The following is a 23,926-nucleotide window of genomic DNA, read 5'->3' as shown; positions in this document are numbered from 1 at the left end:
GCTCTGGCCTGCCACCGGGAAACGTACGTACACACAGACAGAGATGGGGCAATAGGTCAACAATAGTGTAATGTTGTGTTGTGTTGTTGTCGTCAGAGGGAGGCCAGATCAGCCCAGATCATTTCCAGTGGTTCTCGTACCGAGACAGTGCTCTGGGTTACAAGATGGACCTGCTGGCTGAAACCTTCTCTAATGGAAAGATCCTGCTGGGCTCCTACATGAAGAAACCTCTGCTGGTGGACCACAGCGCTACCACTGTGAGTAACCCTGACCTCTAACCTTTAGGTGCGCTACATGACCAAAAGTATGTGGACACCTGCTCGTCTAACATCTTATTCCTAAATCATGGGCATTAATATGGAGTTGGTCCCCCCTTTGCTGCTATAACAGCCTCCACTCTTCTGGGAAGGCTTTCCACTAGATGTTGGAACATTGCTGCGGGGACTTGCTTCCATTCAGCCACAAGAGCATTAGTGAGGTCGGGCACTGATGTTGGGCGATTAAGTCTGGCTTGCAGTCAGTGTTCCAATTCATCCCAAAGGTGTTCGATGGGGTTGAGGTCAGGGCTCTGTGCAGGCCAGTCAAGTTCTTCTACACCGATCTCAACAAACCTTTTCTGTATGGACCTCGCTTTGTGCACAGGGGCATTGTGATGCAGAAACAGGAAAGGGCCTTCCCCAAACTGATGCCACAAAGTTGGAAGCACAGAATCGTCTAGAATGTCATTGTATGCTGTAGCGTTAAGATTTCCCTTCACTGGAACTAAGGGGCCTAGCCTGAACCATGAAAAACAGCCCCAGACCATTATTCCTCCTCCACCAAACTTTACAGTTGGCACTATGCATTCGGGCAGGTAGCGTTCTCTTGACGTCCGCCAAACCCAGATTTGTCCGTCGGACAACCAGATGGTGAAATGTGATTCATCACTCCACAGAACGCGTTTCCACTGCTTCAGAGTCCAATGGTGGCGAGCTTTACACCACTCCAGCTGGCGCTTGGCATTGCGAATGGTGACCTTAGGCTTGTGTGCGGCTGCTCGGCCATGGAAACCCATTTCATGAAGACTCCCGACGAACAGTTCTTGTTCTGACGTTGCTTCCGGAGGCAGTTTGGAACTCGGTAGTGAGTGTTGCAACCGAGGACAGACCATTTTACGCGCTATGTGCTTCAGCACTCGTGTTCCCGTTCTGTGAGCTTGTGTGGCCTACCACCTTGCGGCTGAGCCGTTGTTGCTCCTAGACGTTTCCACTTCATAATAACAGCGCTTACAGTTGACCGGGGCAGCTCTAGCAGGGCAGAAATTTGACGAACTGACTTGTTGTTAAGGTGGCATCCTATGACGTTGCCACGTTGAAAGTCGCTGAGCTCTTCAGTAAGGCCATTCTACTGCCAATGTTTGTCTATGGAGATTGTGTGGCTGTGTGCTCGATTTTATACACCTGTCAGCAACAGGTGTGGCTGAAATGGCCGAATCCACTAATTTGAAGGGGTGTCAACATACACTATATATACAAAAGTATCTATCTGTACCCATTTCTGATGAGTGTGTCCACATACTGCTGTATATACAGTGGGGAAAAAAAGTATTTAGTCAGCCACCAATTGTGCAGGTTCTCCCACTTAAAAAGATGAGAGGCCTGTAATTTTCATCATAGGTACACATCAACTATGACAGACAAATTGAGAGAAACAAAATCCTGAAAATCACATTGTAGGATTTTTAATGAATTTATTTGCAAATTATGGTGGAAAATAAGTATTTGGTCACCTACAAACAAGCAAGATTTCTGGCTCTCACAGACCTGTAACTTCTTCTTTAAGAGGCTCCTCTGTCCTCCACTCGTTACCTGTATTAATGGCAGATGTTTGAACTTGTTATCAGTATAAACCTCAATCAGTCACACTCCAAACTCCACTATGGCCAAGACCAAAGAGCTGTCAAAGGACACCAGAAACAAAATTGTAGACCTGCACCAGGCTGGGAAGATTGAATCTGCAATAGGTAAGCAGCTTGGTTTGAAGAAATCAACTGTGGGAGCAATTATTAGGAAATGGAAGACATTTTTATTTATTTAACCTTTATTTAACCAGGAAGGGCTCATTGAGATTTAAAATCTCTTTTTCAAGAGCGTCCTGGCCAAGATAGGCAGCACCAAGTCATTACAAAAAATTACAGACATACAACATGAAAAACTACAAGTAATCTAGTAAAAACCATTCATGAATTCACAAGAGTATAACAATATCAAAAACAGCAAATTAAAAACATTGACAGGTCAGGGAATCAGCCTCAAAATCCTTCATCAGAGATTTAAAAACCCCAATCGGGACAAGTTCTTCCAGTTTAAAATTATTTTGTAAGGTGTTCCAAGACGATGGCGCAAAGTACATAAAAGCTCTGGCACCCCAATGGTGGAACAAGCTCCTTCACAACGCCAGGACAGCGGAGTCACTGACCACCTTCCGGAGACACTTGAAACCCTACCTATTTAAGGAATACCTGGGATAGGATAAAGTAATCCTTCTACCCCTCTTTACCCCCCAAAAAATAAATAAAAAAACATTGTAAAGTGGTTATCCCACTGGCTATAAGGTGAATGCACCATTTTGTAAGTCGCTTTGGATGAGGGAGGGAGGGAGGGAGGGAGGGATTCCATATTCAATATAGAGGGCTGATATTTTTATTTTTCAGGTTTGGCTTTTTCAGGAGAGGCTTTATTACTGCCACTTTTAGTGAGTTTGGTTCACATCCAGAGGATAGGGAGACATTTATTATGTTCAACATAGGAGGACCAAGCACAGGAAGTAGCTCTTTCAGTAGTTTAGTTGGAATAGGGTCCTGTAGGCAGTTCTGTGCAGACTCAGGACAACAGCGTTTTGCAGAAATACGCATATTAAAGTCCACAATTTGTTTTCTAATGATCATGATCTTTTCTTGGAAGAAGTTCTTAAATTCATCACTGCTAGGCCGTCCTCCCTTTTTTAAATTTGTTTTTATTCTGCTCAATAAGATTGGATCAGTAGGCTGATCGAATAGCAGGCTGTGATGGATCAGTAGGCTGATTGAATAGCAGGCTGTGATGGATCAGTAGGCTGATCGAATAGCAGGCTGTGATGGATCAGTAGGCTGATCGAATAGCAGGCTGTGATGGATCAGTAGGTTGATCGAACAGCAGGCTGTGATGGATCAGTAGGCTGATTGAACAGCAGGCTGTGATGGATCAGTAGGCTGATCGAATAGCAGGCTGTGATGGATCAGTAGGCTGATCGAATAGCAGGCTGTGATGGATCAGTAGGTTGATCGAACAGCAGGCTGTTGTTCCAGAGTATATAACCTCCTAACCATCTGTGTGGTGTTGTTCCAGGTGTATAACCTCCTAACCATCTGTGTGCTGTTGTTCCAGAGTATATAACCTCCTAACCATCTGTGTGGTGTTGTTCCAGGTGTATAACCTCCTAACCATCTGTGTGGTGTTGTTCCAGGTGTATAACCTCCTAACCATCTGTGTGTTGTTGTTCCAGGTGTATAACCTCCTAACCATCTGTGTGGTGTTGTTCCAGAGTATATAACCTCCTAACCATCTGTGTGCTGTTGTTCCAGGTGTATAACCTCCTAACCAGCTGTGTGGTGTTGTTCCAGGTGTATAACTTCCTAACCATCTGTGTGGTGTTGTTCCAGGTGTATAACCTCCTAACCAGCTCAGTGACTGTGACGATCAACGGCAAAGAGAACCATTATAACCCAGGACAGACCTTCATGGTCCCATGTGGTGAGTTAGAACCCAGGACAGGCCATGCCTTCTGACCCCCTCCCTGTGTTGTCCAACAGGCCATGCCTTCTGACCCCTTCCCTGTGTTGTCCAACAGGCCATGCCTTCTGACCCCCTCCCTGTGTTGTCCAACAGGCCATGCCTTCTGACCCCCTCCCTGTGTTGTCCAACAGGCCATGCCTTCTGACCCCCTCCCTGTGTTGTCCAACAGGCCATGCCTTCTGACCCCCTCCCTGTGTTGTCCAACAGGCCATGCCTTCTGACCCCCTCCCTGTGTTGTCCAACAGGCCATGCCTTCCTGACCCCCTCCCTGTGTTGTCCAACAGGCCATGCCTTCTGACCCCCTCCCTGTGTTGTCCAACAGGCCATGCCTTCTGACCCCCTCCCTGTGTTGTCCAACAGGCCATGCCTTCTGACCCCCCTCCCTGTGTTGTCCAACAGGCCATGCCTTCCTGACCCCCTCCCTGTGTTGTCCAACAGGCCATGCCTTCTGACCCCCCTCCCTGTGTTGTCAACAGGCCATGCCTTCTGACCCCCTCCCTGTGTTGTCCAACAGGCCATGCCTTCTGACCCCCTCCCTGTGTTGTCCAACAGGCCATGCCTTCTGACCCCCTCCCTGTGTTGTCCAACAGGCCATGCCTTCTGACCCCCTCCCTGTGTTGTCCAACAGGCCATGCCTTCTGACCCCCTCCCTGTGTTGTCCAACAGGCCATGCCTTCTGACCCCTTCCCTGTGTTGTCCAACAGGCCATGCCTTCTGACCCCTTCCCTGTGTTGTCCAACAGGCCATGCCTTCTGACCCCTTCCCTGTGTTGTCCAACAGGCCATGCCTTCTGACCCCTTCCCTGTGTTGTCCAACAGGCCATGCCTTCTGACCCCTTCCCTGTGTTGTCCAACAGGCCATGCCTTCTGACCCCCTTCCCTGTGTTGTCCAACAGGCCATGCCTTCTGACCCCTTCCCTGTGTTGTCCAACAGGCCATGCCTTCTGACCCCTTCCCTGTGTTGTCCAACAGGCCATGCCTTCTGACCCCTTCCCTGTGTTGTCCAACAGGCCATGCCTTCTGACCCCTTCCCTGTGTTGTCCAACAGGCCATGCCTTCTGACCCCTTCCCTGTGTTGTCCAACAGGCCATGCCTTCTGACCCCTTCCCTGTGTTGTCCAACAGGCCATGCCTTCTGACCCCCTCCCTGTGTTGTCCAACAGGCCATGCCTTCTGACGCCCTCCCTGTGTTGTCCAACAGGCCATGCCTTCTGACGCCCTCCCTGTGTTGTCCAACAGGCCATGCCTTCTGACCCCTTCCCTGTGTTGTCCAACAGGCCATGCCTTCTGACCCCCTCCCTGTGTTGTCCAACAGGCCATGCCTTCTGATCCCCTCCCCTGTGTTGTCCAACAGGCCATGCCTTCTGATCCCCTCCTGTGTTGTCCAACAGGCCATGCCTTCTGATCCCCCTCCCTGTGTTGTCCAACAGGCCATGGTTACTGACCCCTTCCCTGTGTTGTCCAACAGGCCTTGCCTTCTGACCCCTTCCCTGTGTTGTCCAACAGGCCATGCCTTCTGACCCCCTCCCTGTGTTGTCCAACAGGCCATGCCTTCTGACCCCTTCCCTGTGTTGTCCAACAGGCCATGCCTTCTGACCCCCTCCCTGTGTTGTCCAACAGGCCATGCCTTCTGACCCCCTCCCTGTGTTGTCCAACAGGCCATGCCTTCTGACCCCCTCCCTGTGTTGTCCAACAGGCCATGCCTTCTGACCCCCTCCCTGTGTTGTCCAACAGGCCATGCCTTCTGACCCCCTCCCTGTGTTGTCCAACAGGCCATGCCTTCTGACCCCCTCCCTGTGTTGTCCAACAGGCCATGCCTTCTGACCCCTTCCCTGTGTTGTCCAACAGGCCATGCCTTCTGACCCCCTCCCTGTGTTGTCCAACATGCCATGCCTTCTGACCCCCTCCCTGTGTTGTCCAACAGGCCATGGTTACTGACCCCTTCCCTGTGTTGTCCAACAGGCCTTGCCTTCTGACCCCTTCCCTGTGTTGTCCAACAGGCCATGCCTTCTGACCCCCTCCCTGTGTTGTCCAACAGGCCATGCCTTCTGACCCCTTCCCTGTGTTGTCCAACAGGCCATGCCTTCTGACCCCTTCCCTGTGTTGTCCAACAGGCCATGCCTTCTGACCCCCTCCCTGTGTTGTCCAACAGGCCATGCCTTCTGACCCCCCCCCTGTGTTGTCCAACAGGCCATGCCTTCTGACCCCCTCCCTGTGTTGTCCAACAGGCCATGCCTTCTGACCCCCTCCCTGTGTTGTCCAACAGGCCATGCCTTCTGACCCCCTCCCTGTGTTGTCCAACAGGCCATGCCTTCTGACCCCCTCCCTGTGTTGTCCAACAGGCCATGCCTTCTGACCCCCTCCCTGTGTTGTCCAACAGGCCATGCCTTCTGACCCCCTCCCTGTGTTGTCCAACATGCCATGCCTTCTGACCCCCTCCCTGTGTTGTCCAACAGGCCATGGTTACTGACCCCCTCCCTGTGTTGTCCCAACAGGCCATGGTTACTGACCCCCTCCCTGTGTTGTCCAACAGGCCATGCCTTCTGACCCCTTCCCTGTGTTGTCCAACAGGCCATGCCTTCTGACCCCTTCCCTGTGTTGTCCAACAGGCCATGCCTTCTGACCCCTTCCCTGTGTTGTCCAACAGGCCATGCCTTCTGATCCCCCCCCTGTGTTGTCCAACAGGCCATGGTTACTGACCCCTTCCCTGTGTTGTCCAACAGGCCTTGCCTTCTGACCCCTTCCCTGTGTTGTCCAACAGGCCATGCCTTCTGACCCCCTCCCTGTGTTGTCCAACATGCCATGCCTTCTGACCCCTTCCCTGTGTTGTCCAACAGGCCATGCCTTCTGACCCCTTCCCTGTGTTGTCCAACAGGCCATGCCTTCTGACCCCCTCCCTGTGTTGTCCAACAGGCCATGCCTTCTGACCCCCTCCTGTGTTGTCCAACAGGCCATGCCTTCTGACCCCCTCCCTGTGTTGTCCAACAGGCCATGCCTTCTGACCCCCTCCCTGTGTTGTCCAACAGGCCATGCCTTCTGACCCCCTCCCTGTGTTGTCCAACAGGCCATGCCTTCTGACCCCCTCCCTGTGTTGTCCAACAGGCCATGCCTTCTGACCCCTTCCCTGTGTTGTCCAACAGGCCATGCCTTCTGACCCCCTCCCTGTGTTGTCCAACATGCCATGCCTTCTGACCCCCTCCCTGTGTTGTCCAACAGGCCATGGTTACTGACCCCTTCCCTGTGTTGTCCAACAGGCCTTGCCTTCTGACCCCTTCCCTGTGTTGTCCAACAGGCCATGCCTTCTGACCCCCTCCCTGTGTTGTCCAACAGGCCATGCCTTCTGACCCCTTCCCTGTGTTGTCCAACAGGCCATGCCTTCTGACCCCTTCCCTGTGTTGTCCAACAGGCCATGCCTTCTGACCCCCTCCCTGTGTTGTCCAACAGGCCATGCCTTCTGACCCCCTCCCTGTGTTGTCCAACAGGCCATGCCTTCTGACCCCCTCCCTGTGTTGTCCAACAGGCCATGCCTTCTGACCCCCCTCCCTGTGTTGTCCAACAGGCCATGCCTTCTGACCCCCTCCCTGTGTTGTCCAACAGGCCATGCCTTCTGACCCCCTCCCTGTGTTGTCCAACAGGCCATGCCTTCTGACCCCCTCCCTGTGTTGTCCAACAGGCCATGCCTTCTGACCCCCTCCCTGTGTTGTCCAACATGCCATGCCTTCTGACCCCCTCCCTGTGTTGTCCAACAGGCCATGGTTACTGATCCCCTCCCTGTGTTGTCCAACAGGCCATGCCTTCTGATCCCCTCCTGTGTTGTCCAACAGGCCATGCCTTCTGATCCCCTCCCTGTGTTGTCCAACAGGCCATGCCTTCTGACCCCCTCCCTGTGTTGTCCAACAGGCCATGCCTTCTGACCCCCCTCCCTGTGTTGTCCAACAGGCCATGCCTTCTGACCCCCTCCCTGTGTTGTCCAACAGGCCATGCCTTCTGACCCCCTCCCTGTGTTGTCCAACAGGCCATGCCTTCTGACCCCCTCCCTGTGTTGTCCAACAGGCCATGCCTTCTGACCCCCTCCCTGTGTTGTCCAACAGGCCATGCCTTCTGACCCCCTCCTGTGTTGTCCAACAGGCCATGCCTCCTGACCCCCTCCCTGTGTTGTCCAACAGGCCATGCCTTCTGACCCCCTCCCTGTGTTGTCCAACAGGCCATGCCTTCTGACCCCTTCCCTGTGTTGTCCAACAGGCCATGCCTACAGCCTCCACAACCTGACCCAGGAACCTGCTGCTCTACACTTCACCAGGATGCTGGCAGAGAGCTCAGATTGAGGCCCGGGGACCACAGCCAGGGGTTCAGTACAGGACAGAGAAGTGAAGGAGCCTTACAGAGGACCACCAGGTACCTCAACTTAACAGAGTGAGACCAGCAGAAAATAACCCCATACCTACTGTAAAATATGGTGGTGGATCTTTGATGTTTTGGGGCTATTTTGCTTCCACTGGTCCTGGAGCCCTTGTTAAGATCAATGGCATCATTAACTTTACCCAGTACCAGGACATTTAGCCAAAAACTTGGTTGCCTCTGAATCTTGGCTGCAAGTGGATCATCCAGCAAGACAATTACCCCAAGCACACATCAGAATCCACAAAGAAATTGTTAATTGACCGTAAAATCAACATTTTGCATTGGCCATCTCAGTCTCCAGACTTCAACCCCCATTGAAAACCTGTGGTTTGAATTGAAGAGGGCAGTCCATAAGCGCAGACAGGATATCAAAGATCTGGAAAGATTCTGTATGGAGGAATGGTCTAAGATCCCTCCCAACGTGGTACCAAATCTCATAAAACATTTATGAAAAAGGATCAGTGCCGTTATCATCTCAAGGTATTGAAAACAGGGGTGCCAATAATTTTGACCCATATCTTTATGAGAAAAATATTTATTACTTGTTAAACAACATCTCCTTCTCTGAGCAATTCTATTAGTATTTTTTGTTGTTGTTGTTGCTCACTGTATATATTTTGTTTGTTTGTTTGGCCGATTGAATGCTTTCCTCTTAATAATAGTAACTACTTTTTCACTTAGATTGGCAATATAGCAATATAGGGGTGGTGGACTAAACTATCTTTAGGATGGGATAATTGAGAAGTTTTACTTTGTGGGACAATTATACTTCTAGCAGTCTTACAGCATATTTGTAACTATCTCTCTATCTCTCTATTCTCTCCCTTTCTCCCTCCATGTCTCACCACTCAGTCTCTCACGCCAGTTAAAAGATGGCTGGTGGCTATGGGAAGTTAATTTCAGATTGTTATATATATTAATTAATTTCAGTTGGCTCTCTCCAGCTCACTATCCCTCCTTGGAGGACAGGGGGTTCACTGAGTCACTTTTATTTGGGGGGGGGCTGCAGACTCCCTGGGCTGAGGAGGTGAGTGTGTCTGAAGGAATGGCTGATAACTGAAGGGAGGGAGAAGTCTTTTGTCACAATCGTTTTCTTCTTCTTTTTTTTCCATTTGAGCCATGTCTCAGAGATGGGCCGAGTGCCCCTGAAAGTTTAAACAAAATGCCTCCTGAGAGTCCAACGCAGAAAGCCCTTTAGGGGGTGTCACACAAACACACACACACACTTACCTTACCCTTAAGTGGTTAAGAACATTGTGCCAGTAACCGAAAGGTCGCTGGTTCGACTCCCCGGCCGGGCAAAGTGGAAAGATCAGCCGTTCTGCTCTTGAGCAAGGCAGCGACAGGCGCCCGATGATGTGGATGTCGATTAAGGCAGCCCCCCTGCACCTCTCTGATTCAGAGGAGTTGGGTTAAATGCTTAAGACACATTGCTGTTGAATGCATTCAGTTGTGCAAATGGCTAGGTATCCCCCTTTCCCTTACGTATTCTTATCTTTGATGATTTTCTATTGTTGTTGCATGGTGTATACCATGTGTATCCTGTATGTATGGCTAATAAAACTTGAAACTTACCTGACCTGCCAGTGTGCTCAGGGAATGGCGTCTCTGGATTTAAGGGAAACAAGCTGTGATTATCTTGTAACTCCTCCCTGGTTAGGAGCGACACTGTCTGAGGTGAAATATAGTTTAATAAGACCGTTTATAAACTCATGAGCTTATAGTTTGGGACACTTGTGTACTGACAGTTGACAGTGATACTGTTTATTTCAGTGACAACATGTTGCAGCTCTCTCTTGTGAAGGGAGCAGTGAGTCTGTGTGAGTGGAGATGGACAGGGCTGCTGCAGCATTGCCGCGTTGTGGATATTTAACACGTTAGCTTTGGCAGAGTTGTGTGGTGTGAAAACACACTGATTTCCTAAGTGCCAATCATATCAGCCTCGCCGTGAGAGAGGAAGCAGAGAGCAAACATCTGTGTGTGTGTGTGTGTGTGTGTGTGTGTGTGTGTGTGTGTGTGTGTGTGTGTGTGTGTGTGCCACTGGTAGCAGACTGGCCCGTGTCTGTCTGACTTTCTGTCTGTGTGTGTGAGGGTGACCCTCCTTCCCTCCCTGGCTTCTCCTACATGTCACTATCACCCTGAGTTACGACACCAGGGTCTCTACCTCTCTCTCCCCTGCCTCCCTCCTTCTCTCCCTTCATCCATCCCTCCTTCTCTCCAGCCGGGAGTCACCCATCCGAAACGATGTTAAAACAGGGTCATCACCCGCGTGCACTTAAAGGGTGTCAGTTTAACCTGCTCTGAAATACTTACGGCTATTATTATATCTTATAAATCATTAAGAAAGTTTAATTATACGAACATTTCATGGAGGAAATGTGCAAGATGACACATGGGAAGGATAATTTAATGGGCCAGCAAGTCCCAGCAATTAATATTGAGGTTAGGTTTCTTTTTTACTGCACTGCCGTAGGGGTGGGGAGACAGAGTTAGAGAGAGAGAGAAAGAGAGAGAGACAGTGAGGCCTCGTCAATATCCACAGCATGTAAAAATAACTTCTCATTTCACTCTTTAGACCAGGAGGCTATTCTTACTGTTTATGACATGAGGTTTATGATATGGAAATGTGAATGCATCACGTCTCCATATCATAAAACTCATGTCATAAACAGTGTCAACGTTTATGATCACTATGTTTGATGTACAGTTACAAGATGACATGGCGTCATTCCCTGGGTTGTTCTGAACAGAATGAGCCTATGTTTGTTTATTGGGAAGAAAATTTGCAGCAGAACACATAACTGAATGAGCTCAGGACTCCTTTCTATGCCCACCAACATTATGATCTGTTTCTCTGAATTGCCTTGTGAAAGCCTAACACTGTAAGATCGTATTTTATAACGTAGCTAGTCGTGTTGGAAATACAACAAGCTTTCAAATGATGCCCACCTGACCCAGATTGCGATATATAATGGTCCGTTTTGGGATTGAGTAAATAACAACTAATTGTGTGGTGGCGGGGATGCAAGGTTGTGCTCTAAACAAAACATTTACAAGTGTACTTGCTTTAGTTCCTCAACAGCACATCTAGGAGAGCTAAAAAAACACCTTATAGTTGAAGACTCTTCTTTGAGTCATAAAAGTGCATTGAAATTACTTAGGAACTGTGTAGCCACTTGGAGACACCAGTTAGTCCTCTCATTCAAGCCCTTGTCATTTTTTTTGTCTTATGTTGCACCTACCCCACATTTTCCAGGAATATTCTTATCATGTTTCTGAATGTATCCAGAGTATTTTCAGATTTCGTTATCAACAAATGCGCGAAAAGTACCGTAAATGTAAATGCACACAAAATCAAGTGTAATGTTTGGATTCAGTCTTGTGTCAGGTGAACTGTTGTGTCCTCAACTTTGGTCTAATAATTTCCCCGTTATCTCCAAACTGTTCCCTTTCAATTGCTACCAGGTTTATGCATATGTGTTTCATGTTTCTTCTGTAAGAAACATTTCAATTTAGCCCTATCCATATAGGCCAATTCCCATGAGTGTAGAGGGTTAATTGATGTTCCTAAACACATATATAAATCGAAGAGTTAAGTTGCTAATGTTCTATATTACTAAGAAACTCTATAAAAAAAAGCTCTATAAAATGGGAACGTAATTGAGTTTATTACATTGCTAGGTGTTTTTTCGAGCGTGGTTATTCTACAATAATAGATTCAGTTAATGACAGTGGAACATCTGCTAATTCATACAAAAGTTAACAGTTATTATCATACCTGTGCAGATGTTAATAGGAAATGAATTGAATGCAGGCTGGTATATAAGGAGACATGAAAATACCTAGAAATGTCCTGTTCTGCCGTTGTTGTTGTTGTTGTTTGGGATGTAAGTGATACATGAAATGTCTCTTTAATCAGACGTCTGTCAATCCAACAGGAATTACTCTGGGTTTCAAGTAGGTCTGGAGTTTGGGGAACCCCGGTTAGCTAGCTAATGTCATTAGCAAAGGTTAAACAGTAGACAAAGGTGGGAAACAAGGAGTCATTTTTAAAGTTAACGTTACAGGTATGAAATATTTTGTTACTTTACCTCAATTAAGCTTGCTATTATAGCTAGATATTGTGTTAGGCTATGATGTGTCGCATTTCATTTGATGCAGGCTGGCTAGTTTGTTGCAATGTTAGCTAACGTTAGTTAATGTCAACCAATTTGACTAGCTTACTAGCCATAACTGTCTGGCTTAGCTAACTAGCAATGGAGTTGAATATTCATTTCACGTTAGGTAACTAGTTAAACTGCTTAGTAGCTATCGTTTTCCAATAACGTTAATGTCAATATTACATATTGTCGTTTTAAGCGCAAAACGTGACGCCGTAAAATTAGAGGTTAGCTAGCGTTGGCTATCCTATGAATATAATATCCACAGAGTTAACATTACTATTATCTTTAATATAGTTAAGGTTAACGTTACTGGACTGATCTGATGCTGCCTACGATTAATGTTAACAATTATCGTTTAGTAGTGTCAAAGTCGCGTCAATTCAAATCTGGTATTAGGAACAAAAGAGGTCAACACGACTTCTAAGATATACTAGTTATTTTAATTAATGCAAAAACCTTCAATGGTAAACAGTGGAGGCTCCTAAAAAAATTCTCAGGGGGGGCAATTTTTCTGATGATTTAGGTGACCTACACACATTTAAAAAAAAGATACAGTGGGGGAAAATAAGTATTTAGTCTGCCACCAATTGTGCAAGTTCTCCCACTTAAAAAGATGAGAGAGGCCTGTAATTTTCATCATAGGTACACGTCAACTATGACAGACAAATTGATAAAAATATATCCTGAAAATCACATTGTAGGATTTTTTTATGAATTTATTTGCAAATTATGGTGGAAAATAAGTGTTTGGTCACCTACAAACAAGCAAGATTTCTGGCTCTCACAGACCTGTAACTTCTTCTTTAAGAGGCTCCTCTGTCCTCCACTCGTTACCTGTATTAATGGCACCTGTTTGAACTTGTTATCAGTATAAAAGACACCTGTCCACAACCTCAAACAGTCACACTCCAAACTCCACTATGGCCAAGACCAAAGAGCTGTCAAAGGACACCAGAAACAAAATTGTAGACCTGCACCAGGCTGGGAAGACTGAATCTGCAATAGGTAAGCAGCTTGGTTTGAAGAAATCAACTGTGGGAGCAATTATTAGGAAATGGAAGACATACAAGACCACTGATAATCTCCCTCGATCTGGGGCTCCACGCAAGATCTCACCGCGTGGGGTCAAAATGATCACAAGAACGGTGAGCAAAAATCCCAGAACCACACGGGGGGACCTAGTGAATGACCTGCAGAGAGCTGTAACAAAGCCTACCATCAGTAACACACTACGCCGCCAGGGACTCAAATCCTCCAGTGCCAGACGTGTCCCCCTGCTTAAGCCAGTACATGTCCAGGCCCGTCTGAAGTTTGCTAGAGTGCATTTGGATGATCCAGAAGAGGATTGGGAGAATGTCATATGGTCAGATGAAACCAAAATATAAATTTTTGGTAAAAACTCAACTCGTCGTGTTTGGAGGACAAAGAATGCTGAGTTGCATCCAAAGAACACCATACCTACTGTGAAGCATGGGGGCGGAAACATCATGCTTTGGGGCTGTTTTTCTGCAAAGGGACGAGGACGACTGATCCGTGTAAAGGAAAGAATGAATGGGGCCATGTATCGTGAGATTTTGAGTGAAAACCTTCCATCAGCAAGGGCATTGAATATGAAACGTGGCTGGGTCTTTCAGCATGACAATGATCCCAAACACACCGCCCGGGCAACGAAGGAGTGGCTTCGTAAGAAGCATTTCAAGGTCCTGGAGTGGCCTAGCCAGTCTCCAGATCTCAACCCCATAGAAAATCTTTGGAGGGAGTTGAAAGTCTGTGTTGCCCAGCGACAGCCCCAAAACATCACTGCTCTAGAGGAGATCTGCATGGAGGAATGGGCCAAAATACCAGCAACAGTGTGTGAAAACCTTGTGAAGACTTACAGAAAACGTTTGACCTGTGTCATTGCCAACAAAGGGTATATAACAAAGTATTAAGAAACTTTTGTTATTGACCAAATACTTATTTTCCACCACAATTTGCAAATAAATTCATTAAAAATGCTACAATGTGATTTTCTGGAATTTTTTTCTCATTTTGTCTGTCATAGTTGACGTGTACCTATGATGAAAATTACAGGCCTCATCTTTTTAAGTGGGAGAACTTGCACAATTGGTGGCTGACTAAATACTTTTTTTCCCCACTGTATGTCCAGCAACAACATGAAGACAGGGGCAGCATATAAGTCAATGCCAGAAGCATTTATTGACTGATCTCAAAAGTGTTGGCTTACAAAAGCAAAATAAGTTATCACAGTAAAAACAATCAAGGGTGTTCTTTCACATTCCTCAACACTGCATAAACAATATGCATTTCCATAAACAAATGAAATATCAGCTGAAAATACAGCATCTTGGTATTTGTTCAGATTGCAGGATCAACAAGAGCTTTTACCACATTTTTTGCCTCATGGTTGAATTGGAAATATGTGCACCTGAGCATAATTCACAACAAGCAAGCAGGAGCTTTTGATAGAGGCTACTGAAAACATTGATGCAAGTTATTGGTAATAAGAAATTTTTATAGACTTCCATATTCTGCCCTCTTGTATAGATTTGTGAAAATGAACAGTGATAGACATTTTGCCTGAAAACAGAATTTGAAAATAATTTATAGAAAAGGTAAACACAGCTATCTGTATGGCTTTGTAAAAATGAACAACTATATTCTGGCCAATTGTATAGATTTGTAAATATGAACAACCATATTCTGGCCAATTGTATAGATTTGTAAAATGAACATGAACAGATTATTATTTTTTTAAAACTTTTTTTAAAATTAAAAATAACTATTTTAAACAACATCAACTGTGAACTGATTTGGGCGTGTGTGTGTTAAAGAGACAGACAGGGAGGGACAAAGAGAGAGAGAGGCTACATTACTTGTACTGAAACTGTTCTCTTCTCTCTTTCAATGCAGCAAAGCGGTCAATGACTTTCTCATTGAAATCAGGCATGCTGAGGACTAGTTCCCTCTCCATGGAAAGCATGGCCAGTGCATTCAGACGTTCCTGGCCCATTGAATTTCGCAGGAATGTCTTAACTCGTGTCAAAGTTGAGAAACATCTCTCAGCTTCAGCTGTTGTCATGGGAGTAGTTATGAGGATGTTCAACAGAGTCACAGTCTCAGAGAACGTCTCCTGGAGGTTGTAGCTCATGAGAACCTGGTACAGTGCCAGTGCACCACGGTTTGACTTTCTCGTCGTCGGCAAAAAGACCGTTCAGTCTCTCCAAAAGCACACTGGCGATTGAGACTGAGGTTGATTCCGAGATGGGAAGGAACTCAAAAAAGCGCTCCTGCACTTTGTGGTTGCTATCTATGTACCTCAGCACAAGCACCAGCTGTGTCTGTGTAGAAACGTCCGTGGTCTCGTCAGCTTGGATAGCTACGAAGTTCGCCGACTTCACCTCCTCCACAATATGTTCCCTCATGACCGCTAGCATACACTCCAGTAGCTCTGAACGCTAGCCATCTTTTGATAGTAGTACGTGAATTGATTGACGCTGCTACCCGCTCTTTTCTTAGTTACGTTCATGGTTATGTTACGTATGACGAAAGCGCGTAAGTGCAAGCCCTCAGAAACCCATAGAGATTGTATTGAAAGCTCTGATATTTGAAAAAAAAAAAGATTTTACATGAGAGGCTATGACAGACTTCTGGGGCGATTTTCAACCTGACTGAAATCGCCCCAAAAGGGGCGGGGCCATTTGAAGCACGACTTTAGCCTGATTGGACATTTAGTGGCAGATCAGACGTCTAGATTAGAACACTGATAACTACTGTTGCTGTGATATAATTGATTCGAAAAAAAATCCCTTTTCCCGTTTGGCAGTGCGTCGCCCATATCGCCCTAATGAACACACCGCCCCTGATGGTAAATATGATGTTTCGTATATACGGGCTCTCTGGGATGTCTCGCAGGACACCCCAGACAACTAAAAACATTGTTCCAGATTCAATACTCAAATACTCTGACAGAGAAAGTTTCCCACTTCTCTGCTGGCCAATTAGAGTAAAGACTTGAGCGTGGTTTAAACTTTCTCAGCCAATCCGTTGGTTCAGGGGTTGGTCTCATCTCCTCGGCGCCATTTGTTGCACACTTCAGCCAGGCACAAGATTATCATAACAACCTATCATAGTGAGAAGAGCCAGCTCCCTTAGACATCATTCCTATGTCCAAGGAAGGTTCACAGATCACAAAGAACCAGTATAGTCTAGCATTTGAAGACACAATCCTTATCTTATTTTACCCCTAAAACAGCTCTTCACATCAATCACAGCCTTGCCAGGTGTCACAGCCTACATTAGGCCAGTCAAGAATGCATTCTTTCTAAGTTAGTCATCCCATCAATTTAGGAGAATAATAAATCCCCAATAGTAGTTAACTATAATATTTTACTCTAAATTAGTTGGCTAGCCGGTTAGCTAACCTGGCTAGCTAGTTAGCTATGCTGCAAGCTAAATTGGGGGAACTAGGGTAGGGCGCCCTTTGATTTGGAGGGATTGCAGCTCTAAATTGTCCTAACTTTTTCATCAACCAAAACAATATCTAGCTAATGTTACATTTTAGAGAATGTAACTAACTCTAGTATGAGTGTGCAATCCACGGTGGTTTGATACAACGTGTTATGTAGCTACTGTAGCTAGCCAGTTTGTCGCGTTTTGATTGAGATTAAACTGGCTAATGCACCGTTTTATTTTCTCTTCCTCAGGGCTACAATTTGGGACCACAATCAGTCATTTAAAAATGAAGTGTCCGTCCAACTACGAGGAACCCCGGTTTCCATGCAACATGGAGAAACATGTCACATACGGCGGCAGGTAGCTTAGTGGTTAAGAGCGTTGTGCCAGTAACCGAAAGGTCGCTGGTTCTAATCCCTGAGCCGACTAGGTGACAAATCTGCCGATGTGCCCTTGAGCAAGGCACTTAACCCTAATTGCTCCTGTAAGTCGCTCTGGATAAGAGCGTCTGCTAAATGAAAAAAATAAAAAATAAACATACAAGGAGTCGGGCCTGAAAACCTCCCCACTAAAGGAATGCGTCCAAGTAGTAGTCAAACCACAGCTCTCACCATGTGTCACCACCGCTGCCAACTTTTGCCTCAAGGATGATGTGAAAGGTGTTCACAATAAGGAGAACAACCAACATGATGGGGTACTTGACGAGGTAAACCTAGGCTGTGAAGCATTCGAGGACAGCGGTTTCCTCTCTTTACAGAACAGCCAGATAGAGGACGTTGATAACATAAAGGAACTAGAACAGTCTCCAGGACAGGATATATTCTCCCCATGTACTCCAGTTGCTGATTATCACAAGGCTAAGCATACTGCCTCAAAACTCCCCATACTGAAGTTTCAACACGCTGTATGCCAAGATCTCGCCAACAGTTTCAAGAGGACCCATAGCTATGACTGGTCTGTCATTAGCCGGCTAGCAGAGGACTCCGGCCTTGAAAGGGTTTTGGGTGGGAACATGGGCCTTGAATGTATGAAGCACATCCTCACCAGGATCCTGCATCTGCTAGGAGATGTCGACTTGATAAGGTAAATGACAAATGTAATAAGGTAAACATGTGACCTTTACTGGTCCTATGACAATTGTACAGGTTTTTCAACATGGAAATGTTTTTATACTCTTATCATGTATTCATTCATGGTGGTTTTCTTCACAGCTGTAGAAAAGTGAGCAAGACCTGGAGAAAAATCTACCAAGACAAGTCTGCACTCCGTAGATGCGACCAGGCTAAACAGAGACTCAGGGTAAGCGCTAACATTTAACTGGGGTTCCTTTAGTCATTGTATACCCTTTATCAGGTGTCAATGGTTTTGAACCACATTGATGGTTTGTTTTTTTTAGCTTGCAGAGGCTCCAAACTTTGCTAATCCCTTATGCTGATATGTTCTTAATCTGGATTCATTTACAGGGGCTCCTTCAAGTACTTCAATCTTAATTACCTAACCATAGGGTAATCCACTGCATGAATATTGTTTGGTAAATGGCAATGTCCGTTTTTGTTGTAGGACCCAAGAACTTCTGTAGGACCGGAGAATGTCGGCTCTTTGACACGAGACGCCGCCCTGTCCCGGGTTGTAATGACCTGTATGCAGAGGGTAGCTTCAACCCCTTATCCATAAGTCTAGCTATAGGATGCTCTCCCAGAGAGAAGGCACACCGTCGCTGTACTGCTCCCAGCAATCTCGCTTCAGAGAATACCAAGCGGTGACGGTTGCGCTATTCACTTTGCATGTAAAGGTTCAGAGGACATGATGGTGCTCAGTGTGTGTACTTATTGAGAGTTGGTGTCACCCTTCAATCAGTTCTAGGAAAGTAATTGACATGTTCATGTTACAAATGATACAATGAGTGAGTTATGCTCCGTAGCCTTATACATTCTTTGCTTGTGTTCTCTAGGCTGCCAGTTTGCTGAAGCAGCACGAGTCGCTGAAGCCCTGTAAGCGCTGCGGCTCTCCTGCCAAGCACAACGCAGATGCCATGAGGGCCACCTGTACCCGCCTCAGCTGTGCCTTTGACTTCTGCACCCTGTGCCAGGGCCCTTTTCATGGCTCCTCAGCCTGCCACACAGGGCTGGCCCGGGGGCCTAGCAGCTCCAGAGCCATCCTCATCGGCAGCGCTCGCAGCAAGAGGAACGTCAGGCGCCTGTGAGATCAACGCCGCCCTGGATGAAGACTCAATAACGCACCTTTTTTAAAAACCAACTAAATTTTAACTATTATTTAGTAGTTTTATTCATGGACCTTTTAGCCCACTGCCTCCTCTCCACATACCAAAGGGATCTCGGCTATTGGAATACCCTGTATTAGAACACATTGTATTCTGTGACAATCCCGTGATGCCAGGTGTTCGGCATTTGTCGTCAGAAAGCGACAATCTTACTGGAAGCCAAAAACAGAATGTTTACCTGAATTGTACATTCATTTTATATTTCTTAATGGAATATCCGTCCGTAAATATATTTGTCTGTTAAATGTGAAATGTAAATATTTATATTGTTGAAATAAATTTATCTTTTGCGATTTTCTAAATTGTTTTGTTTTTCTCCCAATTTATTTTTCTAAGCTACATACCGCCAGAAAACGCGCATGCATGCACAAACTTATTTTCAGAATTTAATCAAGCCGAGCATGTCACAATGCCACTTGCTTCAAAAGAGCTGACAACTGGTGAAACTAAGCCATTCATCCATTGGTGCCATACTGCAATGTATTTTCCAATGTAATTGGTAGTCCAGTCTTGTGGCTTTAACAAAGGTCTTCGGCCTCAACATGTCACCTCTTTTATAAAGGAGTAATGAAGCCATTGATGCCAATGAATTCATGAAAATGCATTACTTTTTAATTACAAATGAATTTCCACCAAGCTGCAAATGATTAACCTCAACTATGGCTCTCTCCTCTTGCTCCTCTCCCACACACTGCACAGAATTTCATATGCTTCTCTGAAATCCTCCGATTACTCACTATCTGGAAAGATGCATTGTTAACCTTAAGGAGTTGAAGACTAGGCATAGCTGAAAACGGACATTCTTTACACATTGACACCAGTGATTCATACTCCCTTCATTGGTCAATGATTTCAGGCAATTAAGATATCATCAGTACATTGCTCAGGATAGCCGCTCAGTGGATTACTCTACTGAGGGTTTGATAATGTGCTATATCCGACTGACAACAGACCCATTATTCTAACAGTTTAGAATGAGGTGCAATTTGTTTTATGGTTCCTCTGTATGCCCATCGGAGTGGAGCCAAATCACACCTGTCTAAAAGCAACTCATGAGGTCCATGATAAGTTGACGACCCTCATTTTTTATGCAGACTAAAGGCTACATCATGTCAAACAAATTACTGGTATTCTCCAATAAAATCAAATTGGATGTGTAGGCTTATCTGTAAAGTTCATGTGTTTTTCACATATTGGGGGCATTTCATAATTGAGAAATGTAACAGCGATACTATACTGTACGTTCAATTAAAAAGTCTCTGGGTAATACAAACACAATTTCTCCCCAGTCTCACTAAAATTGATTTCATAGGCCTTATCTGCTGCCTGAAATAATCAGTGGTGCTTGCTCAAAGTCTATATGGTAAAGCAACGGGCCAACTTATTTCACAATTGTATCATCTTTCAATAGTGAAACATAATGCTCTCTGTGCATTAAAAGCATTTTGCTGTCACTCAAAAGAGATGCCTTTGTTTTTCTCCTGCAGACCCAATACATCAGTGGTTTTTCCAATTAGCCTTCCTCTCAGTGCACGTCCTCCCAGTCCATCGGTGTCTGGCCACAGTTGTGTCAGCTCCCTCTGTGCACCTCTATCCTGGGGTTGCTCTCTATTGCTGCCTGCTACACAAAATGTCAATGTGCAGTTGACCGTTCCGGCATGTGTCCTGCCAGCCGTGGTGACAAGTAGCCATTTTTGTGACTTCCCCCTCCTGCTCTGGGCAACGCCCTCGGGGGTGGAACTACACTGAACAAAAATATCAACGCAACATGTAAAGTGTTGGTCCCATGTTTAATGAGCTGAAATAAAAGACCCCGGAAATGTTCAATATGCACAAAAAGCTTATCTCAAAATGTGTGCACAAATTTGTTTACGTCCCTCTTAATGAGCATTTCTCTTTTGCCAAGATAATCCATCCACCTGACAGGTTTGGCATATCAAGAAGTAGATTAAACAGCATGATCATTACACAGGTGCACTTGTGCTGGGAACAATAAAAGGCCACTCTAAAATGTGCAGTTTTCAACTGTACCGGACAGATGGCAGACAGCGTGTATTGCGCCTGTGTGGGCAGACGGTTTGCTGATGTCAACGTTTGTGAACAGAGTGCCCTGTGGTGGGGTTATGGTATGGGCAGGTATAAGCTACGGACAACGAACACAATTGCATTTTATCAATGGAAATTTGAATGCACAGAGATACCGTGACGAGATCCTGAGGCCCATTGTTGTGCCATTCATCTGCCGCAAAACCCTCATGTTTTAGCATGATAATGCACATCCCCATGTAGCAAGGATCTGTCCACAATTCCAAGAAGCTGAAAATGTCCCAGTTCTTCCATGGCCTGCATACTCACCATACATGTCACCCATCGAGCATGTTTGGGATGCTCTGGATTGACGTGTATGACAGCGTGTTCCAGTTCCTGCCAATATCCAGCAACTTCACACAGCCATTGAGGAGGAGTGGGACAACATTCCACAGGCCACAATCAACAGCCTGATCAACTCTATGCGAAGGAGATGTCGCGCTGCATGAGGCAAATGGTGGTCACACCAGATACTGACTTGTTTTCTGATCCACACCCCTACCTTTAAAAAAAAAGGTATCTGTGACTAACAGATGCATATCTGTATTGCCAGTCATGTGAAATCCATAGATTAGGGCCTAATTAATTTATTTCAATTGACTGATTTCCTTATATGAACTGTAACTCAGTAAAATCGTTGAAATTGTTGAATGTTGCGTTTATATTTTTGTTCAGTGTAACTAGCACTTTTCCTCCCCCCTCTCAACCGCCCCCTGTTTATATCTTCCAATAATAGATTGTAGTGTAAAGGAGAAAAATATTATTCATATATGTAGAGTATACAAAGAAGAAGATGCGATGCCCTAGGCTACCACTGAGTCAAACAATCAACATGTTGGCCGCTCAAATGACTGATAACTGTTGATTGGGATTTTCTGTCCAATTGGATTATGGTCACTATTTCTCACCTTCACAGAAGCGTTCTTATTCTAGATAGGTTCTTAAAGTAAGGCCATACACATTTACTTAAATGTTGAACGGATTCCCCTCTTCAATTTAATCAAAAATAAAATTAATATCTGAAAAAGTGATCCTGAGGCCCATTGTACTGAAAAAGTGCACGATTAGAGGATGCTTCCAGTAAAGAGATACACAACTTCCTCTTGGATTATGGCTGAATTATGCCTCTTTTAGCATCCCCAAGAGGCTATCATCTCTTAAAGTTGGTTGCCAGGTGTTGAACTAAGGTCACTATAGTATTTTAACAAGAAGGTCCACTTCTTGATTTGTATTTGCTTGCCACACAATCTGTTAAACATTTATTTACATTTGTATGGCCTAAATACTGAAAAAATGAACTAGGAATCTGTCTCATTCCATTATTTGTTGTGAACAGTTATTTGACTTATTAGTCCAAAAATAGTTCTGACATTAAATGTGACATTTTGAGTATGACCCACTTCTGATGTATTCCTGATCGGTCCTTATACTAAAGTCAGTTGTAGAGATTTAGATTTAGTGAATAGCGTATCGCCCATCCTAAATTTGAACATTTTCCAAAATCACATCTTTAATTTTCTCAGTGCATCTTGTGACCTCAGGGTATAAAAAAGGGTTGGAATTCTGTGAAACCAGCCAACATGGACAGGAATGACTGTGAGTTGAAAGGAGACAGCCTTTGACTGTGAGTATGTATCAGATGGCCTTTGTGCTCTAAGCACACCAGATGATACATCTTTTAGCTGCCCTTTCCAGGACAGATTATCACATTGGTCATTTATTTCTCTGATTTATTGAACTCCAGCAACACTGGGACACTTCTCCAAATGAAACCTCACAATTGAAGTCATTAGACTTTCACACAATCAGGTGTTTACCTACCCTGTTTAGGTCAACAGTGGTCGTGTATGAGTCATACGAGGCATACTACAGTAACTTACTTTAATTGATCTGATTCGGACAATTTTCAGATATTCTCTTTTTTCCCATGCCAAATCAGGCAAGTTCCATGATTGTGTTTGCCAACATCTGCAGCGAGTGTCTTCTGTACCTGATAACAGCAATACCTTCCCTGTGTCCACAAAGATGCAGAGGTCGATATGATGTATGTGTCGTGACCATCTTTGTATCTGTGCCATTATAGCGGCTTTGACAGCATGGCAAGTGCCATTGAGGCTATCTCCATTTTGAAGTAGGACATTTTCTTCTTCACGATTGGCTGATCCCTCCTGATGACCCGGTTGGACGTGACTCCAACAGGGTCACCAGGAAGGATCAGCCAATGAAGCTGGAAGTCCCACCCAGTTGACTACATTAAAATGATGGAAGCCCTCAATGGCGCTGCACATGCTAAGACGGCCTTTTGGCCACTAGATGTCTCTATCATTCATTATGACCATGACCTTCAAGTCTGCCATGGCCTTTTAGAGCAGTTTGACACTGAAACCCAGCGGCCAGAGACAACAGCTTATACAATGAGCCTGAAGGACAGTTTCATGAGTCCCAGAGGAATTCTGAACATATGCCTCTGTAGGGTGGCTGAAGGAGCATTGTGATCTACAGATCTTCTACTCTACTAGAACATTGGTAATGCTGGCTCTTTGATTGGGTCATTTTCCCATCAAAGAGCCATTTTCGTGGCGTTGGGCTCTGGCCCAACGCCACGCCCACTTGCGTTTCTTCTCTACCACGAGTCTGGATTTGTTTTCCTCTCCGACGTCTTCTAGCGATCACATTCTGACCATTCTGATTGGTCCAAGAAACCGACAGGTTGGGCCAACATGATTCA

At 45.5% G+C, this 23,926-nt stretch overlaps 1 protein-coding gene across 4 annotated transcripts; it reads left to right on the top strand.

The window, feature by feature from the left end:
• The first annotated feature begins 30 nt into the window (after positions 1-30).
• LOC121557526 (F-box only protein 5) lies at positions 31-19,408 on the top strand. 4 transcript variants are annotated; one of them, XM_041871127.2, is made up of 6 exons: positions 8,120-8,205; positions 17,081-17,177; positions 17,367-17,912; positions 18,041-18,128; positions 18,390-18,479; positions 18,781-19,408. In XM_041871127.2, exons 2-6 carry the CDS (start codon positions 17,116-17,118, stop codon positions 19,030-19,032), a joined length of 1,038 nt encoding a protein of 345 aa, XP_041727061.2. In that variant the 5' UTR covers positions 8,120-8,205; positions 17,081-17,115; the 3' UTR covers positions 19,033-19,408. The 4 variants fall into 4 exon arrangements, 3 of the variants coding, with proteins under 3 accessions (XP_041727061.2, XP_041727060.2, XP_041727062.2); XM_041871126.2 differs by lacking the exon at positions 8,120-8,205 and adding an exon at positions 12,073-12,278; XM_041871128.2 differs by lacking the exons at positions 8,120-8,205; positions 18,390-18,479 and adding an exon at positions 12,078-12,278.
• Positions 19,409-23,926: the final 4,518 nt, after the last annotated feature.

The sequence above is a fragment of the Coregonus clupeaformis genome, unplaced genomic scaffold, assembly GCF_020615455.1.
Source record: "Coregonus clupeaformis isolate EN_2021a unplaced genomic scaffold, ASM2061545v1 scaf2086, whole genome shotgun sequence".
Taxonomy (NCBI): Eukaryota; Metazoa; Chordata; class Actinopteri; order Salmoniformes; family Salmonidae; genus Coregonus; species Coregonus clupeaformis.
This window is presented reverse-complemented; position numbering and strand designations above follow the sequence as displayed.

What these genes read in the sequence shown, in the direction of transcription:
- LOC121557526 (XM_041871127.2), top strand. Translation starts at nt 17,116, where the DNA reads ATGAAGTGTCCGTCCAACTACGAGGAACCCCGGTTTCCATGCAACATG. An exon ending in GGAGATGTCGACTTGATAAG is followed by an intron (nt 17,913 to 18,040) that starts GTAAATGACAAA and finishes TTTTCTTCACAG; the next exon opens with CTGTAGAAAAGTGAGCAAGA. An exon ending in AGGCTAAACAGAGACTCAGG is followed by an intron (nt 18,129 to 18,389) that starts GTAAGCGCTAAC and finishes TTTTTGTTGTAG; the next exon opens with GACCCAAGAACTTCTGTAGG.